At 39.0% G+C, this 27,318-nt stretch overlaps 1 protein-coding gene across 3 annotated transcripts in view; it reads right to left on the reverse strand.

Annotated features, from left to right (window-relative positions):
* Nucleotides 1-27,318, reverse strand: part of LOC111638793 (hepatocyte growth factor-regulated tyrosine kinase substrate-like) — a 90,779-nt gene that overhangs the window by 31,723 nt on the left and 31,738 nt on the right. For all 3 annotated transcript variants that reach the window (XM_023384553.1, XM_023384551.1, XM_023384559.1), the window contains exons 6-8: nt 25,617-25,740; nt 19,328-19,449; nt 17,556-17,680 (exon numbers count right to left, since the gene is read on the reverse strand). In XM_023384553.1, the coding sequence (XP_023240321.1) occupies nt 17,556-17,680; nt 19,328-19,449; nt 25,617-25,740 (371 nt within the window). The remainder of the gene's footprint in view (nt 1-17,555; nt 17,681-19,327; nt 19,450-25,616; nt 25,741-27,318) is intronic.

Here is a 27,318-nt window from a genome sequence, read left to right on the forward strand (position 1 = left end):
ACTGCTTTGTGCCAAACTGCTGAGACAAATCTCTGCAGTTTGGCACAAAGCAGTCAACAGAGCAGAGACAGATCTCTGCTCAGTTCATTGGGTAAAATGTGCAAAATCAATGCACATTTCACCCAATGACTGATGAAGGGCAATGCCAAGTACAAGTATAAACTGAACGATGCAAAAAAGACCTCATGGCTCAGTTTCTGTCAGCAAATTAGTGACGAAAATCCATTCTGCCTCCCCTACAAGCTAGTGGCAGGCAAGTTAAAGCGTAGTACGGTCTTGGGGTCCATCAAGAAACCTGATGGAACCCTAACCTCCACACAGGAGGAGTCGATCGAGGTGTTGCTCCGCTCACATTTTCCATGCGATGAGTGGTCCGAGGACACTGAAGAACAGAAGCAGCTTCGAAGTGACGCGGAGTTGCCCGTTCTTGAGGCTGAGATGCCTGTGCCAATGACAGACTCTGAGGTAGCTCACACCATCGGCAACCTAAGGAAGAGGAAAGAACCTGGCCGAAATGATACAAGTTACGCAACAGGAACGTCCTAACCTGCTCCATGTCTTGTATCAGAAGTGCCTGCTCCTGGGTCATTTCCCAGTGCAGTGGAAGTGGGCGCATCTTGTGTTTATACATAAGAGTAGGAGCCCGAAGAATGAGGTTAAGTCCTATAGGCCAATGAGCCTATTGCCAGTGCTGGGGAAAGTTCTTGACAGAATCCTCAGCAACAGAATTTTATTTAATTTCAAGTGGAGAGGGATGTTACATTACACCCACACCAGTATGGATTCCAGCCAGACATGTCCACCTGCAAGGCGTGTGGACATGTTACATTACATCGGGCGGTGGATCTGGTTCGCCAGAACCGCCTCCACACGTCACTCGTTTCGATGGACATTGCGGGGGCTTTCGACAATGTCTGGTGGCCATCTATAAGGGGTGAACTGCGGAAGACGAACCTGCCAACCACCCTCGTATCACTTTCCAGGAGTGTCCTGAGTGACCGCATGGTGGTCTACAAGACACCAGGCAGAAGTTATGAGAGGATACTGGAAAGGGGCTGCCCACAAGGATCCTTGTATAGGTCCCCTATTGTGGAACATTCTCGCCAACACGGTATAGCAACTAGTCCTCCCGGACGAAGTTCAACTGCAGGCTTACACTGATGACCTGTTGTTAGTAGTTGCAGGATATAGCAAACACGACATGGAGAGTCGCGGCAACAAAGCAATAGAACGGCTTGTTCGTTGGGGAGAGCTGAATAAGCTCTCCTTCAGCCCTGAGAAATCAGAGGCCCTGACAGTGGCCCGAACTGGAGTGTTGGCATGCCAGCCAATATACCAGATTCGGGGCAACCCCATCCAAAGGGTGAATGAGTTAAAGTAACTCTGCGTAATCATCGACCAGACACTATGCTGGATGCCCCACTTGAGGAGTGTTTGTGTCAGAACAAACCAAACGATAGCAGAACTATCGAGGCTAGCTAGGCAGGATTATGGGCTTAGCAAAGAAGCGATTCAATCCATTTATAAGATGTGTGTAGAATGCGTTATCTGCTATGCCTGTGGAGTATGGTGGAAAGATTCTGCCAATGTCAGAGTAAGACTTTGCTCACGATCCAGCGACCCGCCATCTTGCAAATCATGAGAGTGTACAGAACTGTGTCTATGGATGCAGCCCTAGTTTTGGCCAGGTTGCTCCCGTTGCATCTGACAGTCAGCCAAGAGGGGCCTATGGATTAATCCATCTAGTGAGTTACATCGTTGGATTCCTCTCGTCGAGTGCTTTCAATTGGTGTGTGGTTTTTTAGGATCCGTTTAGCCGTTTTTGTTTGGCAGCCTTCGGAAGTTTTGGGTTTGGAACAACTTTCTCCAGCCTGTTTTCGCTCGCACATGGTCATCTTTCATATCGTCAGGTAGGGGCTTTATGCTCTTTTCAACGGCGCTTTCCGTTTTTGTCTGTGACAAGCCGTTTTAGTTTTTTCGCGACGAACACTTTTCGTGTTTCGGGCCGACATGCGGGCTTATCGGGCCACGAGTGTTACTCCTTTTCGGGCGGTTTCTCTACCCATCCTTAAATTTGGTCGCATTAGTATTATTTTTTTAAGGAGTTATGGCCATTTTAGGATCAGGTATGAACAAAGGAGTCAGAGGTCATTGACCTTAGCACGTGGCTGGGTCATCACCCCTACCTGACCCTAATTCGGCTGTGTAATCGCCCGTTTTCTCGGGCTTCGGTGGCCGCTTTGTACATTATCTTATATTGTTCGGCNCCGTTTTCTCGGGCTTCGGTGACCGCTTTGTACGTTATCTTATATCGTTGGGCTTGTCCAAAATTCGCCATTTTTTCAGTGCTACATTTTTAATTATTTTTAGTTAAAAAAAAAAAAAAAAAAAAGTTTTTCGAAATTTTTATTTTTGCTATACTTTTTGCGTAGTGTTGTATATCTGTTTTTAGGCTAGTTTATTTGTTATTTTAGCTAAATTTAGTATAATTATTATTTATCGTTTTTATTTATTCATCAATCATTATTGCTTTCCGGCTCTCTGCTTTCTTATTATTTTGGTCTTAACTTCGCATCGTTTTTACTTGTTATTATGGATGCCACATGCTCTTCGGGTGAATTACCCCACGAGGACTCTCCTCATTCCAGCCTCCCTGCCTCAGATTCCTTTGCTAGTGCTATCGATAGGGATTCTGCTGGCGATGCCAAAGAGAAAGACATCCTTCAGAATGTCTTTCTCTTTACTTTTACTCAACTGAAGCGCATCCTAGACTTGCTTCCCTACAAGTCCAACATACAGATTAAAGAGCGCAAGGAAATAAAAGAACGTGTTGCGCAACTTTTTGGTGCTGTACACCAAATGTATGGCATGTTAACCAAACTAAGAACAAGACAATAAGCAAGTGTGGTCCACCAACACCAACATTGTCCAAACAACCAAACCAGTGTGCAACCAACGTATGCCGACATGGCTAAACTGGCTTGCAAGCCTAGTCAGACCACTAAATCTATCAACAGATCGCTCGCCAACAGAGAAGGGAGTGGGAGTAGCCATACCCTTATAGTTTACCCAAATCCTATGGATGGGGAAAGGGTTAATATGAAAGTAATAACAAAACAAATAATGGAGAAAATTGAGCCTCATAAAATTAAGGTAAATGTGAAGGCGGTCCGTGAGGTTAAAGGCGACGGTGTCTGCTTTCGTGTAGGCAACAGACAGGAAGGTGAAAAGCTAGAGAAAGCAATAAAAGAAATTAAGGAAATCGAATCCAATGTGAGAACCAAAGTCTCAGAGGGAAGGAGCCCAAAACTTATACTGATAAATGTTCCCAACTCGGTGGAAGCCGACCGTGTTTTGCATATGCTGTATGATCAAAACCTTGCACTTGGGAAGATGGATAAAGACGAGTACGAATCTAATTGTAAGCTTACGCAGATTAATATCAGAGGTAAATCCAAGGAAAACTGCCGCCACTTGGTGATCAGTGTCTCACCCAAGATGAGGAAAGAACTCTTAAATTTAAAGTATGTTGCCCTATCTTGGGCTCAGATTAAGGTGGATGACTTTCTGCTCTGATTAGATGCTACAGGTGTTGCGGATTCCAACATTTAGCCAAAGACTGCCAAAAACATCAATCCTGCAGCCATTGTGGGGACGAACACAAGTACCAAGACTGTGCCAAAACCCACAAACCTAAATGTGTTAACTGCGCCAAAGAAAACGAAAACCTGCCAAAGGGCAGAAAACTGAAAACGGACCACAATGCCTACAGCCCTCAATGCCCCACTGCCCAATTAATTAGACAGCAGATAATTAACCAGACCAATTATGGGACCTAACTCCACCAATAATACTACCCGGTTAAACATCAACCACAATGTCAACAATTCCTCTCCCCTATGCATCCTTCAAATCAATACCCAGCGTGCGAAGGCAGCTAGTTCTCTTGCCCTCAAATCTGCAAACGACATGGGTGCGGACATCCTCCTGGTCCAAGAGCCTTATACCATACAGAATAAGATCGTTAGGTATGGAAGTTGGCAAATCCCTAGCAAATGCTACAATAATGTAAGGCCAAAATGTGGAATCATCGTTAGAAACAAGAATGTCAACATTACTCTGATTCCTGAGCTAAGCTCTTACAGAATCACTACTGCCGCCATCCACAATGAATCTATTGAATTTGTTGTTAATATCTACTTCTCGCCATTCGACGACGATGATGATTGTATAGGTGAACTGCACAATGTCCTTCATAAGCTTGGCGACAAAAAATACATTATCGCTGGTGACATAAATGCTAAGTCGGCACTGTGGTTCAATGATGAAGAGGACAAACGAGGACGGCTGGTGCATAATTTATTAAATGATATCGACGGTATCTCTCTAAACTCCTCGGACCTCCCCACGTTCAAAACAAGCAGAGCAAAGGGCTGGACCGACGTCTGTCTGGCTCCAACCTTGGTAGGTGCTAGTATCATCAAGTGTGAAACTCTTCCAACTGTTACGGCCAGCGATCATAAGTATATCATCACAATTCTTGAGAAACCTGGGCATAGGGCCAGCTCTGATTCTGCCCACTATTGCAGAAATACAAACTGGGACCAGTTCAAGATGCTATTCGCAACCAATTGGCGGAAGTTAACTTTCTCCCTTTGGATTCTGCCAACGACATTGATACCTATGTGTCGCATCTCACCACCTCTCTCAATGTGGCTGTCAGCCTCTCCTCTACAATGAAAGAACACAACCCCAATCGTACCCACTGGTGGAACCATGAACTTGATAACGAAAAGCGAAGTATACGCAAACTTAGGAAGCGTTGGATGAAAACTCATGACCATGACACCAAGGAGAATCTGCGAAAGGAATATTTTGGCAAACTTAAGCTATACAAAAGTAACATCGATAAAGCCAGAACCATGGCATGGCGCAAATTCTGTAGCAAAGAAAGTAAAGATCCTTGGGGCAAACAGTACAAAATTATCTTTAGAAGCTCAAACAAGGCCACTATTCCCTACATCCTTAATAATAATTTCACCTCCAATACCTACAACATCGAAGAAAACATCGCAAACCTTCTGAATTATCACTTTCCAGAAGACAACATTGACGACGATCTGGACCACCACCATCATGTGAGGACCCCTGGTCGCGGTACCGTATGGTAGTGTGTTCTACGTGCTCCGAATTTCGATCATCGCATCGGCGAAACAACTCATCAATCCGTGGATTATTATACATCTTTGGATACATCTCTTTGAGGGCTATCGTTTTATGTCTTATTCGTCCGGATCGGATTAACGGTTCAGAAGATTCGACCTCCGGAAGTTTTAGATATTCCGGCCGCCATCTCCGGTTAGTGGTTATTCTATATATCGTTTGAAAGCGGTTTTTATGCCGGTTCTATCGCCGTTAATATTTTTAATATCGGACGAGCCGTTCTCCTTTTTCGAGGCCAACACGTGTATGATATCGGGCCTTCGTGCGGACTTTTCGGGCCTCCGATCAGGTTCATTTTTGGTATCTCGATGTCTGGGATTCTATTTATCTATGGGAAAAAGTTTCATCCACCTGCGTCCACTAGAACTTAAGTTACTACCATTCTTAAATTGACCTCAACACAAAGGAGTCAAAGGTCATCGTCCTCGCCACGTGGTCATCCCCTACCAGCCCCTAATTCGGCGGTTTTCGGCTGTTTTGGGGTGTTTTTCTGGGAGCATCTTGGTGTGTGATATATCATTAGACTCGTTAAAATTCCCTGCTTCTTTCTGTTATATCCATTTAATTATTATCAATCATGGAGGGGGATAAAGAGGACATTACTGTCTCTAATAATAGCTTCATAGAAGAAGATATCCTAAATACTATTAACGAGCAACTGGAGGTGATCTTCTCCAAAATACCATCGAACTCGAACGTATCTGTGAAATCTAAAGAAAGGACAGCTGTTAAAGAGGCTGCTGTAAAGATGCATGCGGCCGCAAACCAGATTTTCGGAATGGTGCTCGAACTAAGGGAGCGTGTTAAAACTCTGGCCAGGTCAAATGAGAGACCAAGCATAAGCACCTACGCAGAGGTCACAAAACGGGCTGGCAACCCTAAAAGTAAAACGACCAAACTAATAGCCGAAAAATCTGCAGCGCTCGAAGGGGTAAAAAATCCGAGAAATATCAACCATGAAATTATAGTATCGGTCATTAAACAACCAGACATGCCCACTCCTATACCAGAGGAAACACTGGACTTACTACAGAGCCACGTAGATCCCAAACAGCTGGGAATAAAAATAAAAGCCATCCGTCCCCTCCCTGAGGGAAACTTAAAAATACAAGTTTTAGATGACAAGGACGTACAAACCCTAAAAAAAAGCGGTGCAGTCAGAAGAAGGACTCGCTGATAAAATTAAAGTCACCGAAAGAAGAAAGAAGTCCCCAAAGATAATCCTCTATAATGCGCCTACCGATCAAGAAGGAGCAGAATTGATCAAAGACATTTACAGACAAAATAATAAAATTCAGGAAGGAATTAGCGAGGAAGAATTTCTTGAAAGTACAAAAGTATCACATAGTTTCCACACAACGGGAGGCAGTCAACGTACTCACACTGTTATAAGCGTGAGACCAGACGTACGGAACATTCTCATGCAACAACGAAGGGTCTTTCTGGGATGGAGTTCCATAGCCATTGACGACTATATAGACATAACTCGGTGTTACAACTGTGCTGGATTCGGGCACACTTCCCATAGTTGTACTGACAAGCAAAGGTACACCCAGTGCACCAATAAACATAAGTTTAAGGAGTGCCCTAACCTGGGAAAAGACCCAATATGTGTAAACTGCAGGAGGTATAATAAAACAGTGCCGGAACACAGAGCATTACAAACGGACCACAACGCTTTCGACAAGTGCTGTCCACAGTTACAGCGGTATAAGGTCAACCAAATTAAGTTAATACAGTACGAATAGTACATCTTCAGACTTGGGGACAGTGTTCTGTTGTAGTCACCTGATAATGGATAGCAAGCCATCGAACCTAAAGATCCTGCAAATCAATTTGCAGAGGGCAAAAGCTGCCTCCTCTGAAGCTCTGCATATGGCATTAAGCAAGGAAGTAGACCTGTTGGTGATCCAGGAACCATATGTGGTAAATGAGAAGGTGGCTATGCTCGGATCTGGTAAGGTACTAACAACTAAATGCAGTGATCATAGAATAAAAACTGGTATCGTGGTATATAATAAAGGTCTCACCGTGCAACTGATAACTCAACACTCCACCAGTTACTTCACTACTGTTAGGGTCGAGACCCCTAGAGACTCGTTGTATGTGATATCATTTTACTGTTCCCCTGATGAGGACCTCGGGCCCCCCTGGAAATGCTAGGAAGGTCTATGGACTGTTTAAGTCACAACTCCGTGCTCATTCTTGGTGATTTTAACGCTAAATCACATCTCTGGCACAGCCCGGTGGAAGATCCTAGGGGCTTTCGGCTGTGCGAATTTATGGCCATGTTCAACCTAACCTCGCTGAACGAGAGTCCATTGCCCACTTACTCCACCGCTAGGGGGGAAAGCTGGGTGGATGTTTGCCTGGGTAACCCCACGATTCTCAATCAGGACATCTACTGTAGTACAGTGGACCACTGCTCTGCCAGTGACCACAATTATATTGAGACTATCATCAAGGACAATAAGGTAACTCCCAACTATAAAATTATTCGCACTACCAACTGGGAAAGATTCCACATCTGCCTCGCCGACCTGTGGAACCCGCCACCCCTTATTAACCTAAGCACAAACGACGAGCTGGACAAAGCAATCGAGGATTTGACTAATACCATTCACACGGCTGTGTACCTTTCCACAAGCATTAAGGTAGGCAAGGAGAATGCACCCTGGTGGAACGAAGATCTCACCATAAAGAGGAGAGAGGTAAGGCGGAGAAGGAGGAAGTTCAAGAGGGAAGTAGACCCACTTCCTTCGTAAAGAACAAAGGAGGAAGGCTTACATGGATAGTTACAAGCAGTACAAACAGCTGATTAACTCTTCCAGGACGAAGTCCTGGCGCAATTTCTGCACTAATAAGTGCGGGGATAACCCTTGGGCTATCCCCTACTACACTGTTAGAAAGAAACTAAAATCCAGCTGTATCCCTCCCACCATTGAGGACGGGGAGGGATCTTACACCACCTCCATAGAGGATACTTGTCAAAGTATCTTTGATGCTCTCTTCCCTACGGACGACCCATCAAATGACAATCAATATCACAAGACAATCAGAAACCGGATTAATAATTACAACTGGGAGAACAATGATAAGCCATTCACTGCCAATGAAATCAGTAAAGAAGCCAAAAACATAAAAAGGAATAAGGCCCCAGGACCCGACTTCATCTCTTGGCGGACTGCCAAAGAGGCGCTTCCTACAACATTCCTTGTCATCTTCAACAAATGTCTCGAGATCGGGTACTTCCCTAAAAGCTGGAAGAAAGCCTCCATCAAACTCATCCCGAAAGACCCCAGTAAAACAACTATGACCCCCTCTGACTTCCGCCCGATTTTCCTTTTGTCCTTCTTCGGTAAGATACTAGACTCGCTTATCAACAACAGAGTAAATTACCATCTGGAGTCGAAAAACTTCTTTCATCCGCTTTAGTTCGGCTTTAGGAAGGGCAAAAGCACGATTAGTGCCCTCGATAACCTTATTGACTACATTAACAAGGAGAAGAAGAAAGGTAGGCACACCTTGTTGGTAGCAATTGACTTTAAGGGGGCCTTCGACCACGCTTGGTGGCCGGAGATCCTGCACCAGATTGGTAGGACCAATTGCCCAGGTAATATCTACAACCTCATCTGTAGTTATCTCCACGATAGAAGAGCCAGTTACTACCATAACGGTAAGGTTCTACACTCAACCACTATTAATAGGGGTTGCCCGCAAGGGTCGAAGTCCGGCCCACTTATGTGTAATATCCTGTACAATGACCTTCTTAAGATCCAAGAGGGTAAGCCCCTGAACACAATGATACAGGGGTACGCCGATGACACTGTTATTGTGATGTCACACACCAATCAGGAGGTCTTACAAAGCAAAATGAATGACCTGTTGACCCAGGTTTTTGACTGGAGCGTCAGGGTTAACTTGACCATCAATTATAAAAAATGTAACTGTATTTTGTTCCCCAGGGGCAACCCACTGTCTAAACCCCCAGCTGTCAAGATTATGAATAACAAGATTCAGCATGTGACCACCATAAAATATCTGGGGCTGTATCTTGACCAAAAGCTACTGTGGAAGCATCACGTACGGGAGGCGTATGACAAAGCCCTCAAAGTTAACAGTGCCCTAGCGACTATTGCTAGGAATAAGTGGGGCCTTAACTACAGGGCCAGGAGGGCCACCTACTTGGCGGTCACGCAGCAGATCGCCACCTATGGCTGCGAGGTGTGGGGCCATAGGGTTAAATTAGTCCACATCAGTAGGAAGCTCTTATCCCTACAAAGGCTGGCGGCCCTTTATGCGGCCAGGGCTTATAGGACTGCCCCTTCTGATGGCATTCTGGTCATCAACAACCTTGTACCCATCGACCTCTATATTATGGGTAGGTACATCCTCCACAACATCAGAAGGCTAGACAAGAAGAACATCTCAAAGGAAAAGTGTACGCAGAACAGCAAGCACTTTGTGGTGGGTGATCTCATCCCACGCATCATAGACCTTACTGTGGACAAAGGTTTGGACCTCACTACCCCTGTGAACTTCCATCCGGCCACCGACCCAAGGTATAGGGTCAATATGGACAGTGTGCCATCGGCTAAGAGTGAAATAAACATTTACACCGATGGCTCTCATTCACCAGAAGGGACCGGTGGTTCCTTCGTGGTGCACGCGCCAACTGGTAAGACAATATATCAGTACTACTTCAGGATGGCTGATTATTGCACCAATAATCAGGCGGAGTCTATGGCTCTGTCTAAAGCCATCGACTACCTAAACAACAATAATAGTGGCCATACCAACACTAACGTCACCGTACATACAGACAGTAAAGTGGCGCTTCATCAGATTATAAAGAGGAACACTAAGCTTCCAATTATAAAAAACATTATCTACGCTCTGGACTCCACCCAGTGCGGTTCCTTGGATCTCAGGTGGATCAAAGGTCACACAGGGGAGAGGGGCAACGAGCAGGCTGACAAGTTAGCCAAGAAGGCCATCACGAATCTGGACAATTTTGTATATGACAAGATTCCCTACTGCTGGGTAGCTAGGCAGGTGAACACCTACATCATCGACCGGTGGGACGACAGGTGGGCGAACAGCAGTACAGGTAGAACTGTTTATAAGTTCTTCCCCACTGTAAAGGAGAGGAATACCAACCGGCACTTTACTCCAACGTATGAACTTACCCAGCTGCTTACGGGGCACGGTAACATGGGAAGCTATCTGTTCCGTTTCCTGAACATTGGTAATGGGTTGTGTTCCTGCCCGTCTGCCTCCTGGGAGGACAGTGAACACATTCTGTTGGATTGCCCCCTTTTCGATCAGGAGAGGAGGACCCTTATCAAGACAACGTTGGAAGAAAACATCGCCTGGCCGTGTCAATTGGACCACCTTATAAAGAACAAGAATATTTATCAGGCTTTATGTAAGTATGTCAAAGATATCAAGATCCTTTCTTAGGTATAATAGTACGTTGTGTACTAAGACAATCTTGTCTCATGTACTAGGATCACCTCGTTGCTGTATAATAACTCCTGTGTATAATGTCATGCTTTTGTACCGCACAACCCGCCAATCCTCACTGGCTGTGTTGGGCGACTGTCTCCCTATGGGGAGGTAGCTATTTGTGTATTTGTTTTATATTTTATATCTCACTTAAACTTTGTAAAATAGTGCAGCTCTATATTTTGTATCTCACTTATACTTTGTAAATTAGTGTAGCTTTATATTTTGTAATATTGGTTTAATTCATGTAATCCCATGTGTACAACCCGCCAATCGGTCTGGGTACTTGTAACCTCATTGTTCCGTAGGCCAGTCTTCTGTTTTGATGGCCCTGCTGTTATCTCTTGTAATCTGTTTGTTTTATATCATTTGTCGCGCCTAATTCTGTAACCACTGTTTTATATGTTATTTTGTATGTATCTGTTTTCTGTTTTAATAAAGACCGATGCAGGGCGCCCATGGGGTCTCATGATCCCAGGTTGACTACCTTCCTTCTATCCTATCCAACTTTATTTCCCCTTCACCCTAACTTACTCTCAACCAACTCTATATCTTCCTCCTCTTCTGGTCTTACCAGGCTATACCTATGTGTTTCGGCCATGGTCCTTTCAACTACTACTACTACTACTACCACCATCATGTTAGGGCTACTATAGCAGATGCCTACACAAGCAAGAAGGACAGATGGTTTTCATTCCACGAGATTTGGAAATCCATAAGCTCAATGGCTAATAAGAAGGCCCCTGGGATTGACGGCATAACGGCCGAGTCTGTTAAGCATGCTTTCCAGGAAGTCCCTATCACTTTTGTGCTTTTGTACAACACCTGCCTCATTAATAACGACTTTCCACGAAGCTGGAAGATTGCTAAAATCATTTTCATCCCCAAAATTAGCACACCTACCTCTGAAGGTGACTACCGACCTATCAGCCTTCTTTCATCTCTAGGCAAGGTTCTTGACGGCCTAATCATTAGCCACATTAACTGGCACCTCGCCAGCAACAAGGCATTAAATAATAACCAATATGGCTTCAGGCCTGGTTATTCTACGTTAACAGCCATTAACAACGTCGTACAATTCATTGGCAATGCTTGGAACCAAAACAATCATGCCCTATTAGTGAGCGTGGATTTCAGAAAAGCCTTCGACCACCTCTGGTGGCCCGCCATTCTTAAAAAGCTTAGGGATACGAACTGCCCTAGTAACCTCACGGACAGGAAGGCCAGCTTCCTTTCTGGAGGTTTGAACATAACAAAGAATGTAAACAGAGGTTGTCCCCAGGGTTCCCGGTGCGGGCCGGGACTTTGGAATATTGTCTACGATGAGCTCCTCAAGATGATATGCAACATTGAGGACACACATATACAAGGTTTTGCCGATGACACCATCTTAATGATTCGGCACCAGAACCGTGATATTCTGCAACAGAAGGCAAATGAGACTCTCAACATCATTCACAATTGGAGCGATCGGAATAAACTGCCAATTAACTACAATAAATGCGAGGGCCTAGTTTGCACTAAGCGTTCCCGTCGCAAACAGTTACAAAGGCCCCTCTGTATTTATCTGAAAGGGAAGAAAATAAAAATGAAAATATGAAACCTCATATTAAATACCTTGGTGTGCACATAGATCCAACCTTGAGTTGGAATTATCACATCGAAGAGACTTGTCACAAAATTAAGCAGAAAGCGAATATGATAAATCATATCGCTAGTATTAGAACACTTACGTGCAGTGGCGTTACAGGAGTGGAATTCCCGATCTGGAAATTTTTCAACTTTTAGAGAGAGGTTTTTCCGCTAGCACTTTCAGTAGTGTAAAACTATCATCATCAGGCGGTACATAGAATTCGATAGTTCAAGCTTTCCGAACGATGTTCCGACGGTTTTTTGAAAAATTCTCAATGTCGAATATTTCGAACGATATTTCCGACGGTTCGGCTGATTATGGTTTTCGAATATTATTTAAAAGGTTCTTACGTCATAGCGTGAAGAAATGATGATAAATAAACATTAACATTAGAAATGTCTGTTAATGAACATAGTTCGTTCAAGTATGCGCACCAACGTAAAATAAGCTTATAAGCAATGAAGGAGTATTTTTATCTTGGGTTGAGTTGTTTGAACGCTGTTATCCAAATTTGTGGGAGCTCGAGAGGAGACACTCTTTATTTCTACTACTTTGTTTCTACTTCTTTATTTGGGAGACACTCTTTATTTCTACTACTATACCATGCAACTCCCCAACTCTCGAGCTCCCACAAATTTGGATAACAGCGTTCAAACAACTCAACCCAAGATAAAAATACTCCTTCGTTGCTTATAAGCTTATTTTACGTTGGTGCGCATACTTGAACGAACTATGTTCATTAACAGACATTTCTAATGTTAATGTTTATTTATCATCATTTCTTCACGCTATGACGTAAGAACCTTTTAAATAATATTCGAAAACCATAATCAGCCGAACCGTCGGAAATATCGTTCGAAATATTCGACATTGAGAATTTTTCAAAAAACCGTCGGAACATCGTTCGGAAAGCTTGAACTATCGAATTCTATGTACCGCCTGATGATGATAGTTTTACACTACTGAAAGTGCTAGCGGAAAAACCTCTCTCTAAAAGTTGAAAAATTTCCGGATCGGGAATTCCACTCCTGTAACGCCACTGCACGTAAGTGTTCTAATAATAGTATACGTCGGCGTGAAGTGCAAGCTTATTATATCATATCGCTAGGAACACCTGGGGCCTTTCTGCCAAGCACTGCAGGCTAATTTATAATGGGGCAATCGAGCCCGCCCTGCTCTACACAGCCGAAATCTGGGGCAACAGAGTTGACATTATACATAATAAAAGGAAACTACTGTCCATCCAAAGAGGTTTCGCCATTCGTGTCTGTAGAGCGTATCAGACAGCGCCAACCGACGCCCTTCTAACAATCGCCAACATGACTCCTATCAACATCAAAATTAAAACCAGAGTCTGGAAATGGCACCTTCTGCAAGACAATATTCAAGACCTCGATACTGATAAAATACAGAACCTTGTCACGAACAACCACCTTCCCTCTGCCGAAACTGTCAACAAAATCAAGCTCCACGGCATTGACAAACATATCACTACCTTTGCTACGCTCTGTCACCCTGCAAGGTCCACTAATGACATCATCAGCACCGTTTACAATCCCGAAGATCGCATAGCGGATTGGCACGTCTACACCGACGGCGCTAAGAATGACCTGGGCACCGGGTCTGCCTTTGTTATCTACCAGACTTCTAGTAAAAAAATCGTCCATGAAGAGTACCACAAGCTTTGCACCCACTGCTCCAACAACCAAGCGGAGCTGTGGGCTATGTGCAAGGCACTCGCCACTGTTACCAGTCACTGTCATAACTTCAAAGGTGACAACTTTCTTCACAGACAGCCGGTACGTACTCAGTGTCATCAGGGGCACCAGGAAGCTGACCGCCACTGGCATTAAGGTCTACCACCTTGCAATGAACTTAAGCCAACGGAAAAACATCTCTTTTAGATGGGTGCCTGGACACCACAACATTCCAGGCAATGAAAAGGCGGACAAGCTGGCCAAACGAGCCACGGAACTCCTAATAAGCCCGTCTTTCGGGCTAATACCGACCAGCTACATAAGCAACCATCTGCATGACAGAAGCATCGACCTCTGGGAAGGCAAGTGGAACAATTCTACAACTGGCCGAACGACGTTTAGCTTTCTGCCTTCTATTCACAAACGCCAGAGGTATAAGTACATCACACCATCATTCTACCTAACTCAATGCCTAACTGGGCATGGGAATATCCCATCCTATCTACATAGGATCGGGAGAAGAAGCGATGCTACGTACCTGCAACAACTCCTCTGTTGGGGACTCGTTCCACATTCTTTTCGACTGCCCTCTCTACGAGCCTTACAGAAGTGACCTCATAAGCTTCTGCAACTCCCATGGACAATTGTGGCCGCCGAACTTAGACTATTTGTGCGCCCATAAGGATAGCTTTGACCACTTCCTGAAGTTTGTCAACTCATGCAATGCATTCGCCAACTACTTCTCCATGCGATCAGACCATGAAGATGACGAAGACCTCACGAACTGACTCTTGAGAAGTGTCATCCTACGGCTTAAGGCACCAATGTAAACTCTGTAAATATTTCTGTGTTTTCTATTCGCTTGTCACATATTATATTTTGTTTTTATATATTTGTATTATATTCTACATGTTTATTGTATTAATTTCTTTGTTCACTTACCCATGTCTCTGTAAAGTGCTTACATGCACTCCCCTCTCATGCCACAGTGCTCTGTATTGATCGTGCCGCGACGGCTTTGTAGCCATCGTTTTGTCGTTCATCATCTGTAGGCATCTTTTCCTTTGTCATCTGGAAGCACATTGCCTCCTGTACTTTCAGCCTATCCCCGCCGCGAGTTGGTTTTGTTAAATTTACTTGGATTTCAATTCTGTTAAGTGCAAGCCGCACTCTTCAATGTAATTCCACAATTTGTATTACATTCCTAATTCTGGTTTCAAACTGTATTCTTTCCGGCATCATGCACCTTACCTTTTTGCTTGTAAGGTGCAATCAGCACTATCTCTCATTCTGTAACCACTGTAAGCAATTGTAAAGTGCATCAAGCACTGGTCCATAGCGACCACCATTCGGTACTCCCTTTTATTTTTATCTCTGTTAATAAACGCGATGCATGATGCCCATGGGATTCCCATTCTAATCTTCCTTCCTTCCTTCCCACTTTCCTCAGACTTTTATCCCCACCTGCTACACCCCTCCTTCCTTCCTTTCCGAATCAGGCTAAGTCGAAAGACAGCCTTCTGATCTTTAATTCAGTGTCAGTCAGCCAAGAGGCAGCGTTCTACAGGACAACAGTGGAAGGTATAGAGACTACGCATTGTAATCTGAAGTACCCGATCAGACTTAGGCGTCAAACAGACATACTAAAGATCCATCCAGCCCATAGGATAGGACTTGATTGGGATGTCGGTGAACCAACTAATACCGGTGTTGAAATATACACTGATGGCTTGAAGGACAGCAGCTTAGTAGGTAAGGACAGCAGCCGCATACTGTGTCTTCTCTAACAGAGTAGAAGTGTACTTTCAATCAGTCAGATTGAACGAGAAAGTGTCCGTATTCAAGGTGAAACTGGTGGCCCTGGAGGGGGCGTCCCAGTGGATCGATCCTATCACATCCATGTCCAAAGCCAGTCACAGTATACTCAGATAGCCAGTCGTTGCTACAGGCCTTGAGCGACTGGTACCATCGCAATCCACTAGTACAGGAGATCAGAGGTAGGGTACTGAGGGCAAGGCACGAATGACATGTTGTCTTGCAATGGATCCGAGGCCACACCAGGAACCCTGGCAACAAACGTGCCAATCAGCTGGCAAAGGCAGGAACCAGTAGCCCATTTGTTACGAGGATGGTTGAACCCTCAACTACATACATAAAAGGTACTCTACTGAAATGATCGATGACACACTGGTGAGAGCACTGGACTCAAAGTACAGTAGGTAGGCCGACCTATGCCTTCATGCCTGTAGTTGGCCTCACTCCAGCAAGTTGTTGCTGGTTGACAACACAAATTTTGACTGGACACAGGAGGTTTCCCCATTTCAAGTCCAAGTTTGGACAAGGAGATGGTAGCTTCTCCTGTGGGTATCCTTGCAGAGATGCGAGACACTACATACTTGACTGTCCCCTCATAAAGGACTTCTGCCTAGGGCTGACCAAGTTGACTGGAGCAAGCCCCCTGAACAAGTACTTCGAATACTAGTAAAAGAGCAAAGTAGAATACTAGTAAAAGCAGCTAGTAAAGGAAACTTAAAGAAACTAAAGGATTTGATGGGAAAAATCATAGATCTATTCAATCTATAAGCCTAGTGGACACACTAGGCCGGGCCCCTCTTCTTATAGGGAAGGGGACCCCGCTGCCATTACTTATACTATTTGTTGAGCCATGTGAGCTATTAGTTTAGTATTGTGGACTAAGTACAGAACAAGCTGCACAATATAAAAGTTGTGTCAAGTTAGAGAGCTGGGCCAGAGTGCAGATGGGAGCCCAAAAGATGTACCATGTGGCCCAGCTAAGTTGTCTCTGTCTACCGCGTCAGCTATCCAACCAGCTTATGATTAAGGCACAGTCTCTCTAACTCTGTGGTGCCATTAGGCGGGACAGGGAAGGAGTTGCTTTATGAGGCAATGACTGATGGTGCTTCGGTTGACAACTGCAGTACCACAGACACCACACAATCATTTGTGAATGTTTCCAATAGTTCCCCTTCAGCAAAGAGAAATTTTATCACTGCACGCTGTTTGGAACATTCACTATTTTTCAGCAAAGCTATTGGAGTCCCGCCTGGCAGGGGAACTTGAAATTTTCCACAACATTAGCAAAAGCTTCCAGATACAACTTCTCAAAAGCAGAGCCATGTCAGTCTTCATTTCCCAGATCTAAATTATGGTGCATTATTTTTTGAACAACCCTTGAAATAATAATAAACTACAGTAAAATCTCATTTTAATGGATTTCCCAAACTGCCAAAAATCATTCATACATACACAACTACATATACTGTACACAGCTAATATTTTGTTAATTTTAAACATTTACATCAACTGTTAACACTATCAGAACTAGATTATTATAAAATTTTCACATATAAATTACATTTAAACCATATTTTCCATTTATTTCCTAATTTTAATAACCATCTTTCTCTACTAATATTTAACTTGATAAAATAATGATTTTTTTCTTAAAATTACAAGTATATAAATTCAAATACCTGTTTAGTTTATCCCAACATAATTCACAAATTCTAACTTCTCTTTCAATACCGTATCGAGGAATTGGAGCAGTTCTAGAAGAACATTTATTACAGAATATTTGACCGCAATTTCGACAATGGTGCTGAAATTTATTCATAATTTTAAAATGTAACAAAATATAATTATTTATGCAACTTGCTAAAGAAATTACTCCATATAAGCTCTAAATATATAGTTTACTTTACCAAAATTAATTCTGTTAACTTTCCTTTTCTTAAAAATAATTTAAAACTATATTTCTTTTTATAATAATCTTGAACATAATAAAATCATTAAAAAAATAGTAAAATCAAACTGCAAAATTCATTTTATAATAAACACACAATCATAAGTTTTCCTGAAATTAAAATACAGTAGAGCGTCAATTTTCCGAAAGTCAATCATCCGAAAGAATTTCAGTCGGCAAATTTAAATTTTCGCCAGTGCTGTGATGCTTCAATCTTTGGCTATGTCTTGGGCTACTCAAATATTTTACGTTTTTGATACTAAATTAACATCTGAAGTATAATTTTTTATTATTTTTATATTTTTCAATATATTTATTTTGTTTGTACAAAATAGAAAAATAATTTTTAACAATACAATAGTCTTTGTTAGGCGTAACATCGACGAAAATTCAACGCAAAGCAACACGCAACAGAGAAAAAGTTTGACATCGGATACGTTAAACTATTTTTTCGTACGTAAATCAGTTATCCGAAATATCAGTTATACGGACAACCTCAGTCCCCAATTGATTCGGAAAATCGACGCTCTACTGTATTTTATTAAATTTTTAACATTTCAAAATAGTTTAGATGCATTTAAAATACAAGTTCAAGTACTTGAGAAAATAGTTATAAAAAAAAAGTGTTTTACCATTCATTTTACTAACATTATTTTAATGGTATTAAAAATTTATAAAAAATTACTTCAATAATTAAAATCAATCGGATCAGTATAATTAATAAACACTAAAAATAAAGAACCTTCCTAGTTTTAAAACAAGTAAAAAAATACTCTGACTTCTTCCGACTTCGAGGGACAATACAAGTTAAACAGTTAAACAAATGATGAAAAAAACCTAAACTTTCATTATTACCAGCATTTTTATTCTACTTTTTTTTATTGATACAATTGATATACTCCAAATGCATTTTGCTTCACAAGTAAGCCTCATCAAGGTAGCCACTGATGAGGCTTACTTGATGATCTGTAATAAAAATAAAATGAAAATCTGTAAAATCCTTTCAGCATCCTCAGTGCATACAGGAAGGAAAAAATTTACTTCACTTTCAATTCTATACATGGTAGGGTATAGTGAACTTAAGATGCAAATGAATCCCTGAAGTAAAATATCTAAAAAAGAAACATTGTTTGATGCAAGTAGTTCTAATATTTCCCTATCAAAGACAACTTTCAAAAAGTCCAGCATAATAAGAACAAAAGACAAAAAATATCTGCAGTCAGATAAACAAGAGAGACTTTACTACATTAAGAATTCTAATGTAGGAATGAAATTAAAAATTTTTAAATCTGATATTATAAAAAAAATTGTTATAAACATTAAAATTTCTCTAATAAATCAATAAAAACTAATTGTAAATTAAACAAATTGGAAGATTATGGTGTTTATTAAAGATATCTATAAATTCAAGCTAAATATATCAAAATATAAAAATATGAACACTAGTTTTTATGAAAAAAAATTATGACTTTGTTTTAAAGCTGAAATATTTAAAAATTTTACCTTTCTTTGTACCATTGAAAACTGAACTCGACAACGATGACAACAATCACCATCTGCCCATTTTGGTGCTGCATCTGCAGCAAACATTGCATCACTTTCCTTCAGTACTGGAAATTTGAAACCTATTAATGTTAAAAAATAATCTTTAAATATTTAATTAAAAACAATTATATAATTTTATAATCAAGGTCTTTAATAAACAGATATTTAACTGTCATACATATTTTATTTCAATATTTTTATAGAAGCAGAACTGTATTATAACAGTAGGTAGTTTATGCAGTTAAAGCAATGTATAATTAGGAAAAAAAGCTTTAGCACAAATTTAAACAAATGCTTCTTAATAAATTTATAAACTTCTTGTTTGTAGTGTTTTTCAGATTGTAAGAGAAATAAACTGAAGTAGAGTATTTTAACATTTTACTTATAAATTATAAGAATAATTCTGAAATAGTTAATTTTGAATTTATCATTTTGAAATTTTTATAAATTAAGATAAAAAAAAATTTATATTATAAATCTTACAATGAAAGGGAATGTATCTTACAATAACAGAATTTTTTGTTGAATTTTTCAATGCTTAATATGTTTATTTAAAAGAAATAACAATTCTTCATTAATTTCTAGTATTCACAGCTAACTAGCTTTCAAAATTCCAAATAGTCATAATTATGTCAAATATTATACATCATAAACTGGTGCCAAGTTTCAAAATCCATAAGCAGTCTATATTCGAAACAGCATTCTTATTCAAAAATTTTTGTCTCGCACACACACATGGTGAGTCATAAGGAGGAAAAGGAAGTAATTTGGAAGATGACAGTATATGGTACATTGTAAGCAAAAAACTTCATATGAACATGGGCATTATTCTCGTTTGTTTCAGAGATACAGCTGTTTGAAAGTTGCTCATATACACAATAATAAATCATACATGCTATGTTCATAATAAATGCTCAAAACTTGATCTGTGAACCTCAATATACTTTACAACTTGTGTCTAAAGATGACGTGTGGTATCTTTGAGTTACTTTATGTTGACCATGTATCAAGTGGAAAAACTTATAAATCTAGCCTCATTGCCACATGCATCAGTCACAAGGAAGAGTTGAATTTGTCAGTTGCTTGGCAGGCCTTGATGGACACCAATTTTTAATTGCCAACACCAGCTACTCACACAAATGCGCATATCCAACATAGTGATTTCACAAGACATGGTTTCAATCTAATTTTCAAATCTTTGTGTTCTATTTATTCTGTGTTCCATCAGTTATTCTGTGTATCGCCTGAGGAAGAACTTTTAAGCTGTTTGAAAAAGTTTGATTCATATCTCAGCATCTCCCTTAAGCAGATGTTGGACCCACTGTTAGGGTACATTCGTAAAGTTGAACGAGTTAAATGAGAATGACGTCGTCATTGTTATTATTTCGTTAGACTTTTTGAATGATTCGTTTGTAACTAAATGGCTGTTTCTAAAATCAAAGATATGAATGTTGCTAGTGCAGTCTTATCCAAAATATTTTTCTTATATTGCTTCAGGTGGACAGTTATTTCTACCATTTCACCTTTTAATTCACAATTTAAACCCTCAAGCAGATTAAGAAACATCGATATCATCAAGCGCCATTTTCTTAATGAAGTAAACTAACTCTTTCCTTCGCGAGCTTCGTTCAAAATGTCATCACCGCAGAGCATGCGCAGTGAGCGAGACTACTACTTTTTGAACGATTCATTACTAATGCGTTTAACTCATTTGACTTTATGAACATACCCTTAGTGATAGGTAGTGTTAGTGATGTAAAGTTCAATTGTAAAGAGTATTGAGGTTTACAGTTCAATTTTTGCACCTTTGTTGTGAACATAAGTGTATAAATTCATTATTGTTCTCTATGTGAGCAACTTTCAAACAACTGTATCTCTGAAACTGATGAGAATAATACCCATGTTTATATAAAGTTTTTTTTGCTTACAATACTCATATACAGTCACACCTTGAGTTTTGAACTTAATTCATTCCTAATAGTTGTTTGAAAACTAATTTGTTCTCAAGCTGAAACAAATTTTCTTATAGGAAACAATGTACGAGGGTCATCCCAGAAGTACCCGACCTGATGTATAAGATGGCGGTAGTTGTTTGAAAACATTACTGTGGTCAAAAGTACCAACCTTATGAAGCTTAGGTTTGAAGTTTGAAGACACTATGTTGTTTATTATTTGACAACCATCAATAGTAAATGATCTTAGTGAATTTCTAAACATGGAAAATTTGGTCATCATTATTTAATACAATACTTTGATTTGAAAGGTTTCAGTCCAACAAATATCAAAGCTGAGCTATATTATACTCTGAGGGAGTTTGCTCCCTTATTTACAACAATAAAATATTGGGTGGCAGAGTTTAAACAAGGCCATACGAGTTGCTAAGACAACCATCACAGTGGTCAACCAAATGAGGTGACCACTCCAGAAATGATAGAAGAAAATCCACAAAATGGCATTGGATGACCATTGATTCAAAGTGCAAGAGCTAGTAGACATGGTAGGTATTTCAAAAAGTGCTGTACATCACATTTGGCTGAAAATTTGGAAATGAGAAAGCTGTGTGCAATATGGGTGCCGTGTTTGTTCACAATGGAACAAAAACAGTGTCGTGGGGATGTTTCAATCGAGTGTTTGGCAATGTTTTGCAGTAATAAAGCAGAGTTTTTGCATCAATTCTTAACCATGGATGAAACATGGGTCCATCACTTCACACCTGAGACAAAAGAACAGTCAAAACAATGGACTGAAAGGAAAGAATTGGCTCTGAAGAAGATTAAGACAGTTCCATCTGCTGGCAAGGTCATGGAGTTTTTTAGGATGCATGTGGGATAATTTTCATTGATTATCTTCAAAAAGTTAAAACAATCAATGGTAAGTATTATGCAAACTTATTGCAGTGCTTGAGTGATAAAATCAAGAAAAAATGGCCACATTTGGTGAAAAAGAGCAACACACTTTTTCACTAAATGCACTTTTTCATCAAGACAACTCACCAGTCCACACATCTGTTATCGTAGTGGCCAAAATCAATGAGTTAAGGTTTGAATTGCTTCCTCTCACACTATTTGCCAGATATAGCCCACTCATATTATTTTCTCTTTCCAAACTTGAAAAAAATGGCTCAGTGGTAAAAGATTTGCCAACAATGAAGAGGTGGAGTCTGCGGTTGATGGCTATTTTGAGAAGCTTAACAATTCTCACTATAAACAAGATATTGAAACTATTAAACATCACTGGGAAAAGTGTATCGAGTTAAAAGGAGACTATGTTGAGAAATAAATATATACATAGCAAAATGTTCCATCACCACCAATCAAAACTATTTTACAAAAAAGTGTTGTAGAGACTCAACTCTATCTGGATGAAATATAACCAAATCAATCAAGACTGACAACAAGTACTGTAAGGAACCAAGTCCGAGCATTATTTTTATTTTACTTTTTTGCTTTTTATTATATTTTTGTTTGGGGCTTATGTTTTGTTAGGACGAAGGTTCCCTCACCATTCACCTTAGAAACTTAAAAATAGAAGAGAAACCAACTCACCGATGAGAGAAAAGCGCTGTAGAAAAAACTCGCGCACACTTGCGCTCCCGAGCGAAGAAAAATAGGTCCACACCGAGAAAAGGGGGGGAGACCCCACAAGCACAACTTAGGGACTCGCTAAACCTTAAAGAATAAAGAAAACATCCCGAAAATTGTCAAAAAGAATAATGTAAAAGGTTAGCGCGTATTGTCGGGAAATAGGCTGCCAGACAAATAGAAAAAGTTTATTGTTAGCAAATAAGTATGTAAATGAGGGGAGTGATTGCATTCAGAATTGTGACGTCACTTCACAGTATAAAGACTGAACCTCAAGTGAAGACGGACGAGGTGAGCTTCGTAGCAGCAAACGAAAGAGAGGTGTCCGATAAGATCAAATAGTTTCAAGGCGATTTTGAAGTTATTAGATTTGTGGATCGACGAATAGAGAAAGTCTTGAGAGTTGAGGAAATACGTTCCTAGTATATTGAGGTGACGATTAGGATCTTTAATTCATAAGAATTATTGTACGTAAATTAAGTCTTTGAATTTTGTCGAATTCCAAAGGGGAATAGAGTTAAGTTAGAAAATAGATTGATTTGAGTTTTGTCGGGTTGATTCTTATTGACTTTCATTGAATAAATTTGTTATTTGATTTTACTAAATATTGTATATAGTTTATTACTAAACTTTTATTAAATTTTGATTTTGTTATTGACAAACTTTGTCATTATTTAATTCGGTGCACGCTTAAAGTCCAGGCCTGGCACACTAACACAAATCCGCGTAAAGTACCTGTTAGGGAACGGCTATTTCTGGCACACAGTCGTGTCGATAATCGTTGTAGAGGGCTGAAAAATAATATAGTACTTTACAGTACTTTATCCACACTTTCCAAAATTTTAAGTTTCAAATGATTTGATTTAAATTTTAATTTAAATTAAATCAATTGTGATTTTATTTTTAATTTTAGTTTCAGTTTTGGTGTAAAGAACAATTTTAATCATTATTTTTAGTTTTAATTAACTAGCTACCTAGTATTAATAAATATGAAATATTATAATATGTATTATATCATAATAATAAACTTTTGTTATTTAACTTATAAATGACATCCACAAATCCATGTTTAATTATGCAACTGTTAATTAACATGGTTTTTATTAATTAACTAGCTGCATGGACCCGCTTCGCTGGGTTTTTATTTGTATGTAATATAGTTTTATATATATAAAAGACTGTTTTTCTAAGTAATCTAGAATCTAGCTGCAAGGACCCACTTTACTGGGCAAAAAGTAACGATAGTGAAGATTAAGATAATTACATTATAGCCAATCTTACCCGTTTTCACAGAATGCAAGAATTAGGTCCCCCGTTTCCAGACTAATTAGAGAATTTTTACGTTTAGTCAAACGAACTATTTTCAACGTTTCTGGAACGTTTACAATCGTTCTATAATCGAACCAATATTCGAATTTTATGTTCGAATTTAATTCGAACAAATTCGAACAAAACATTCGAAATAGAAAGCCACTTTCAACCACTTTCAGCCTCATATCTCCCGCACCCTTATAGCTATCGAGACGCAACCACCCCTATGCACGAATGGAGACTTGGAGCTACCACCACATACAAACACCATTCACGTGCGATGTGTAGTTTTTGCGGAAAAGTGAAATATAGGGACATACACGTCCATTTTTATAATACAAGGGAATCTAGGCACTACTAACTTCTGAATCAGTAGTCTCATCATTTATTGAGCAGGTTGTCAACTTTCTTTAACACGGGAAGTATAGGGAATTGACCATCCGTCTCTCAGTAATCTGTGGCTGACTGTTGCCGAGCAGCTTGTTTGGCAACTGAGAAAAATATGGCATTCAAAATTTTGTTCATAAACTAAATTGTTCAAAAAGTAAGGATTTGAACCCTGAGGTTTGACTATACTATCACATCTCCCATCTTGTTTCCCACACCTTCTGACTCACCCTGTATAACTCTGTTCTACATTTAATTTATATGTATTCAATAGCTTGAAATGCAACTGAAAACATTTTTTTGACTTTTAACTTAAAAGTAATTATAGTAAAACTTCTCTAACTCAAAGCTACAACAGCAGGAAAAAACTTTGAGTTACAGATGATTCAAATTAGAGAATAATAGAGTAAAAAATGCCCATTCTGAATAGATTTGTATTCTTACCTCTCTTGCATTATATGAAGAAGCTTTGATAGTGTTTTTTGTTTTAAACAGCCCTTGTAATGCCTTTCAGCAAAATGTTCAAAATGATATTGAACAGTTTTGCAAATACATCTTGTTGAGAAGTATCTGCAAAACTGTTGTCTGAAAATTGGTGTTGGAGAGTAAATACAACCAACCGTCTGAAAAATTGCATGGAAATCCAATAATTAGGATCACTTTGGATAGAATAAACATTAAAATTCAAGTCAGGGAAATTGAAAGTAACAAAGTGGTATCCAGGACCATGAAAAACTTTAACTAGGGGAATACTCAAGAAATTCAAGTTGGAGACGTTAAATCCCTACGCTATTCTATTGAAATCTACCAAGTGCTCCATTAACTTTGAGTTAAAGAAATATTCAAGTTATAGATGTTTGAGTTAGGAAAGTTTTACTGTATTTAGCTATGATGATGATCATCACTGTAAAATAATAAAATGTAAATAACTATTATTTATCATTACAAAAATTAAATTATGAATTTACCTTCCATATTCATTAATGAAACTGTATCTTGAACAGCACGATAATTTGGTTCGTTACGAAAAGCATGAGCCCAAGTTTGTATTAATTCTAAAATTTTATTCTTTATATCGTCATTTGGAGTAATCTATTTCAAAAATTTAAAAAAAAAGCATTAAATATTTTTAAAATCTCACAATTATTTTATTTTAATAAATTAGTAAAAGTTTACTATGAGTAAATGTAATTTTAATAATTATGTTAATTTCAAAAAGTTATACTATTACTAATGTTAATATAATACAATATATAAACAATTATTTCAAACTACAGTCAAACTTCCATATAACAAATAGCTTCTGAAAAACAAATTTGTTACATAGAAAAATATATCAAAAGTGAAAACACATAAGTGAACTATAATGACTTAATACTCTCCATTAAAATATTTTTGTATATTATTTGTGTTTAAAAATAAATGATGTTACATATGCATTATAATTGAAAAACTCAAGGTGTTTCATTTAGTGAATTTTATAAAAATTATTTCAATGAAAACATTCCTAAGTTCTATGCACTATAAGCTTCTAGATAATAACATCTTTCTCACTCTTTATAGCAAGTTTTAATAAAATGAACTAACGTTTTCAGCTGTTCAAAATAGCTGAACTAAATTTTATCGTCAATTAGGACAAAAAATTTTAAATTTTTTGTCCTAATTGACGTTCAAAATTATGTTAAACCTGAGGCAGGCTATTCAAAATAGCCAAAAACATTACTTTACTTTATTAAAACTTGCTAGAAAAAGTGAGAAAGGTGTTTTTATTATTACATTCCTAAGTATTATACAGTAGAGCATCGTTTATTCGAATCAATTGAGGACTGAAGTTGTTTGAATAACTTATTTTTCGGATAACCAATTATGTATGAAAAAATATATTAACATATCCCATGTTGAAATTTTTCTCCATTGTGTGTCGCTTCACGTTGAATTTTCGTCAATGTTAAGCCTAACGTACACTTTTTAAAATAATAATAATCGTGGATATTGTATCATTAAAAATTATTTCTTTATCTTTTACAAACAAAATAAATATAATTTTTTTGTTTTTATAATTTTCAATATATTTATTTTGTTTGTAAAAGATAAAGAAATAATTTTTAATGATACAATAGCCACGATTATTATTTTAAAAAGTGTACGTTAGGCTTAACATTGACGAAAATTCAACGTGAAGCGACACACAATGGAGAAAAATCAACTTATAAAGTATAATTTTTTTGTTTTTATAATTTTCAATATACTTTATAAGTTGATCTAGTATCAAAAACGTTCAATTCAGCACGACACACAGTTCTCAGAAAAACACCACACAAAAGTGCCAGTGCTGCCAGCTAAAACACACACACAAAAAAAAATATTGCAGTAGCCCAAGATATAGCCAAAGAGTGCAGCGCCACAGCACTAATGAAAATTTAAATTTGCCGACTGGAATGCTTTCGGTTAACCGACGTTTCGGATAACCAGTTTTCAGACAAACGATGCTCTATTACATATTTGTGTTGAAAAAAAATAAGTAATTTTCACCTGTATTTATGTTTACCAAAAATTATTTTCAAAAAATGATTCTATTTTTATTTAAATAATCAAACCACAAAGACAGACAATAACCTTGAATTAGTACATTGTAGACAGTAATTCTTCATTAAGTATTCACTATTGTTA

Source organism: Centruroides sculpturatus, unplaced genomic scaffold (genome assembly GCF_000671375.1).
Source record: "Centruroides sculpturatus isolate CEXI.00-Female unplaced genomic scaffold, Cexi_2.0 scaffold90, whole genome shotgun sequence".
In the NCBI taxonomy this organism is placed as follows: Eukaryota; Metazoa; Arthropoda; class Arachnida; order Scorpiones; family Buthidae; genus Centruroides; species Centruroides sculpturatus.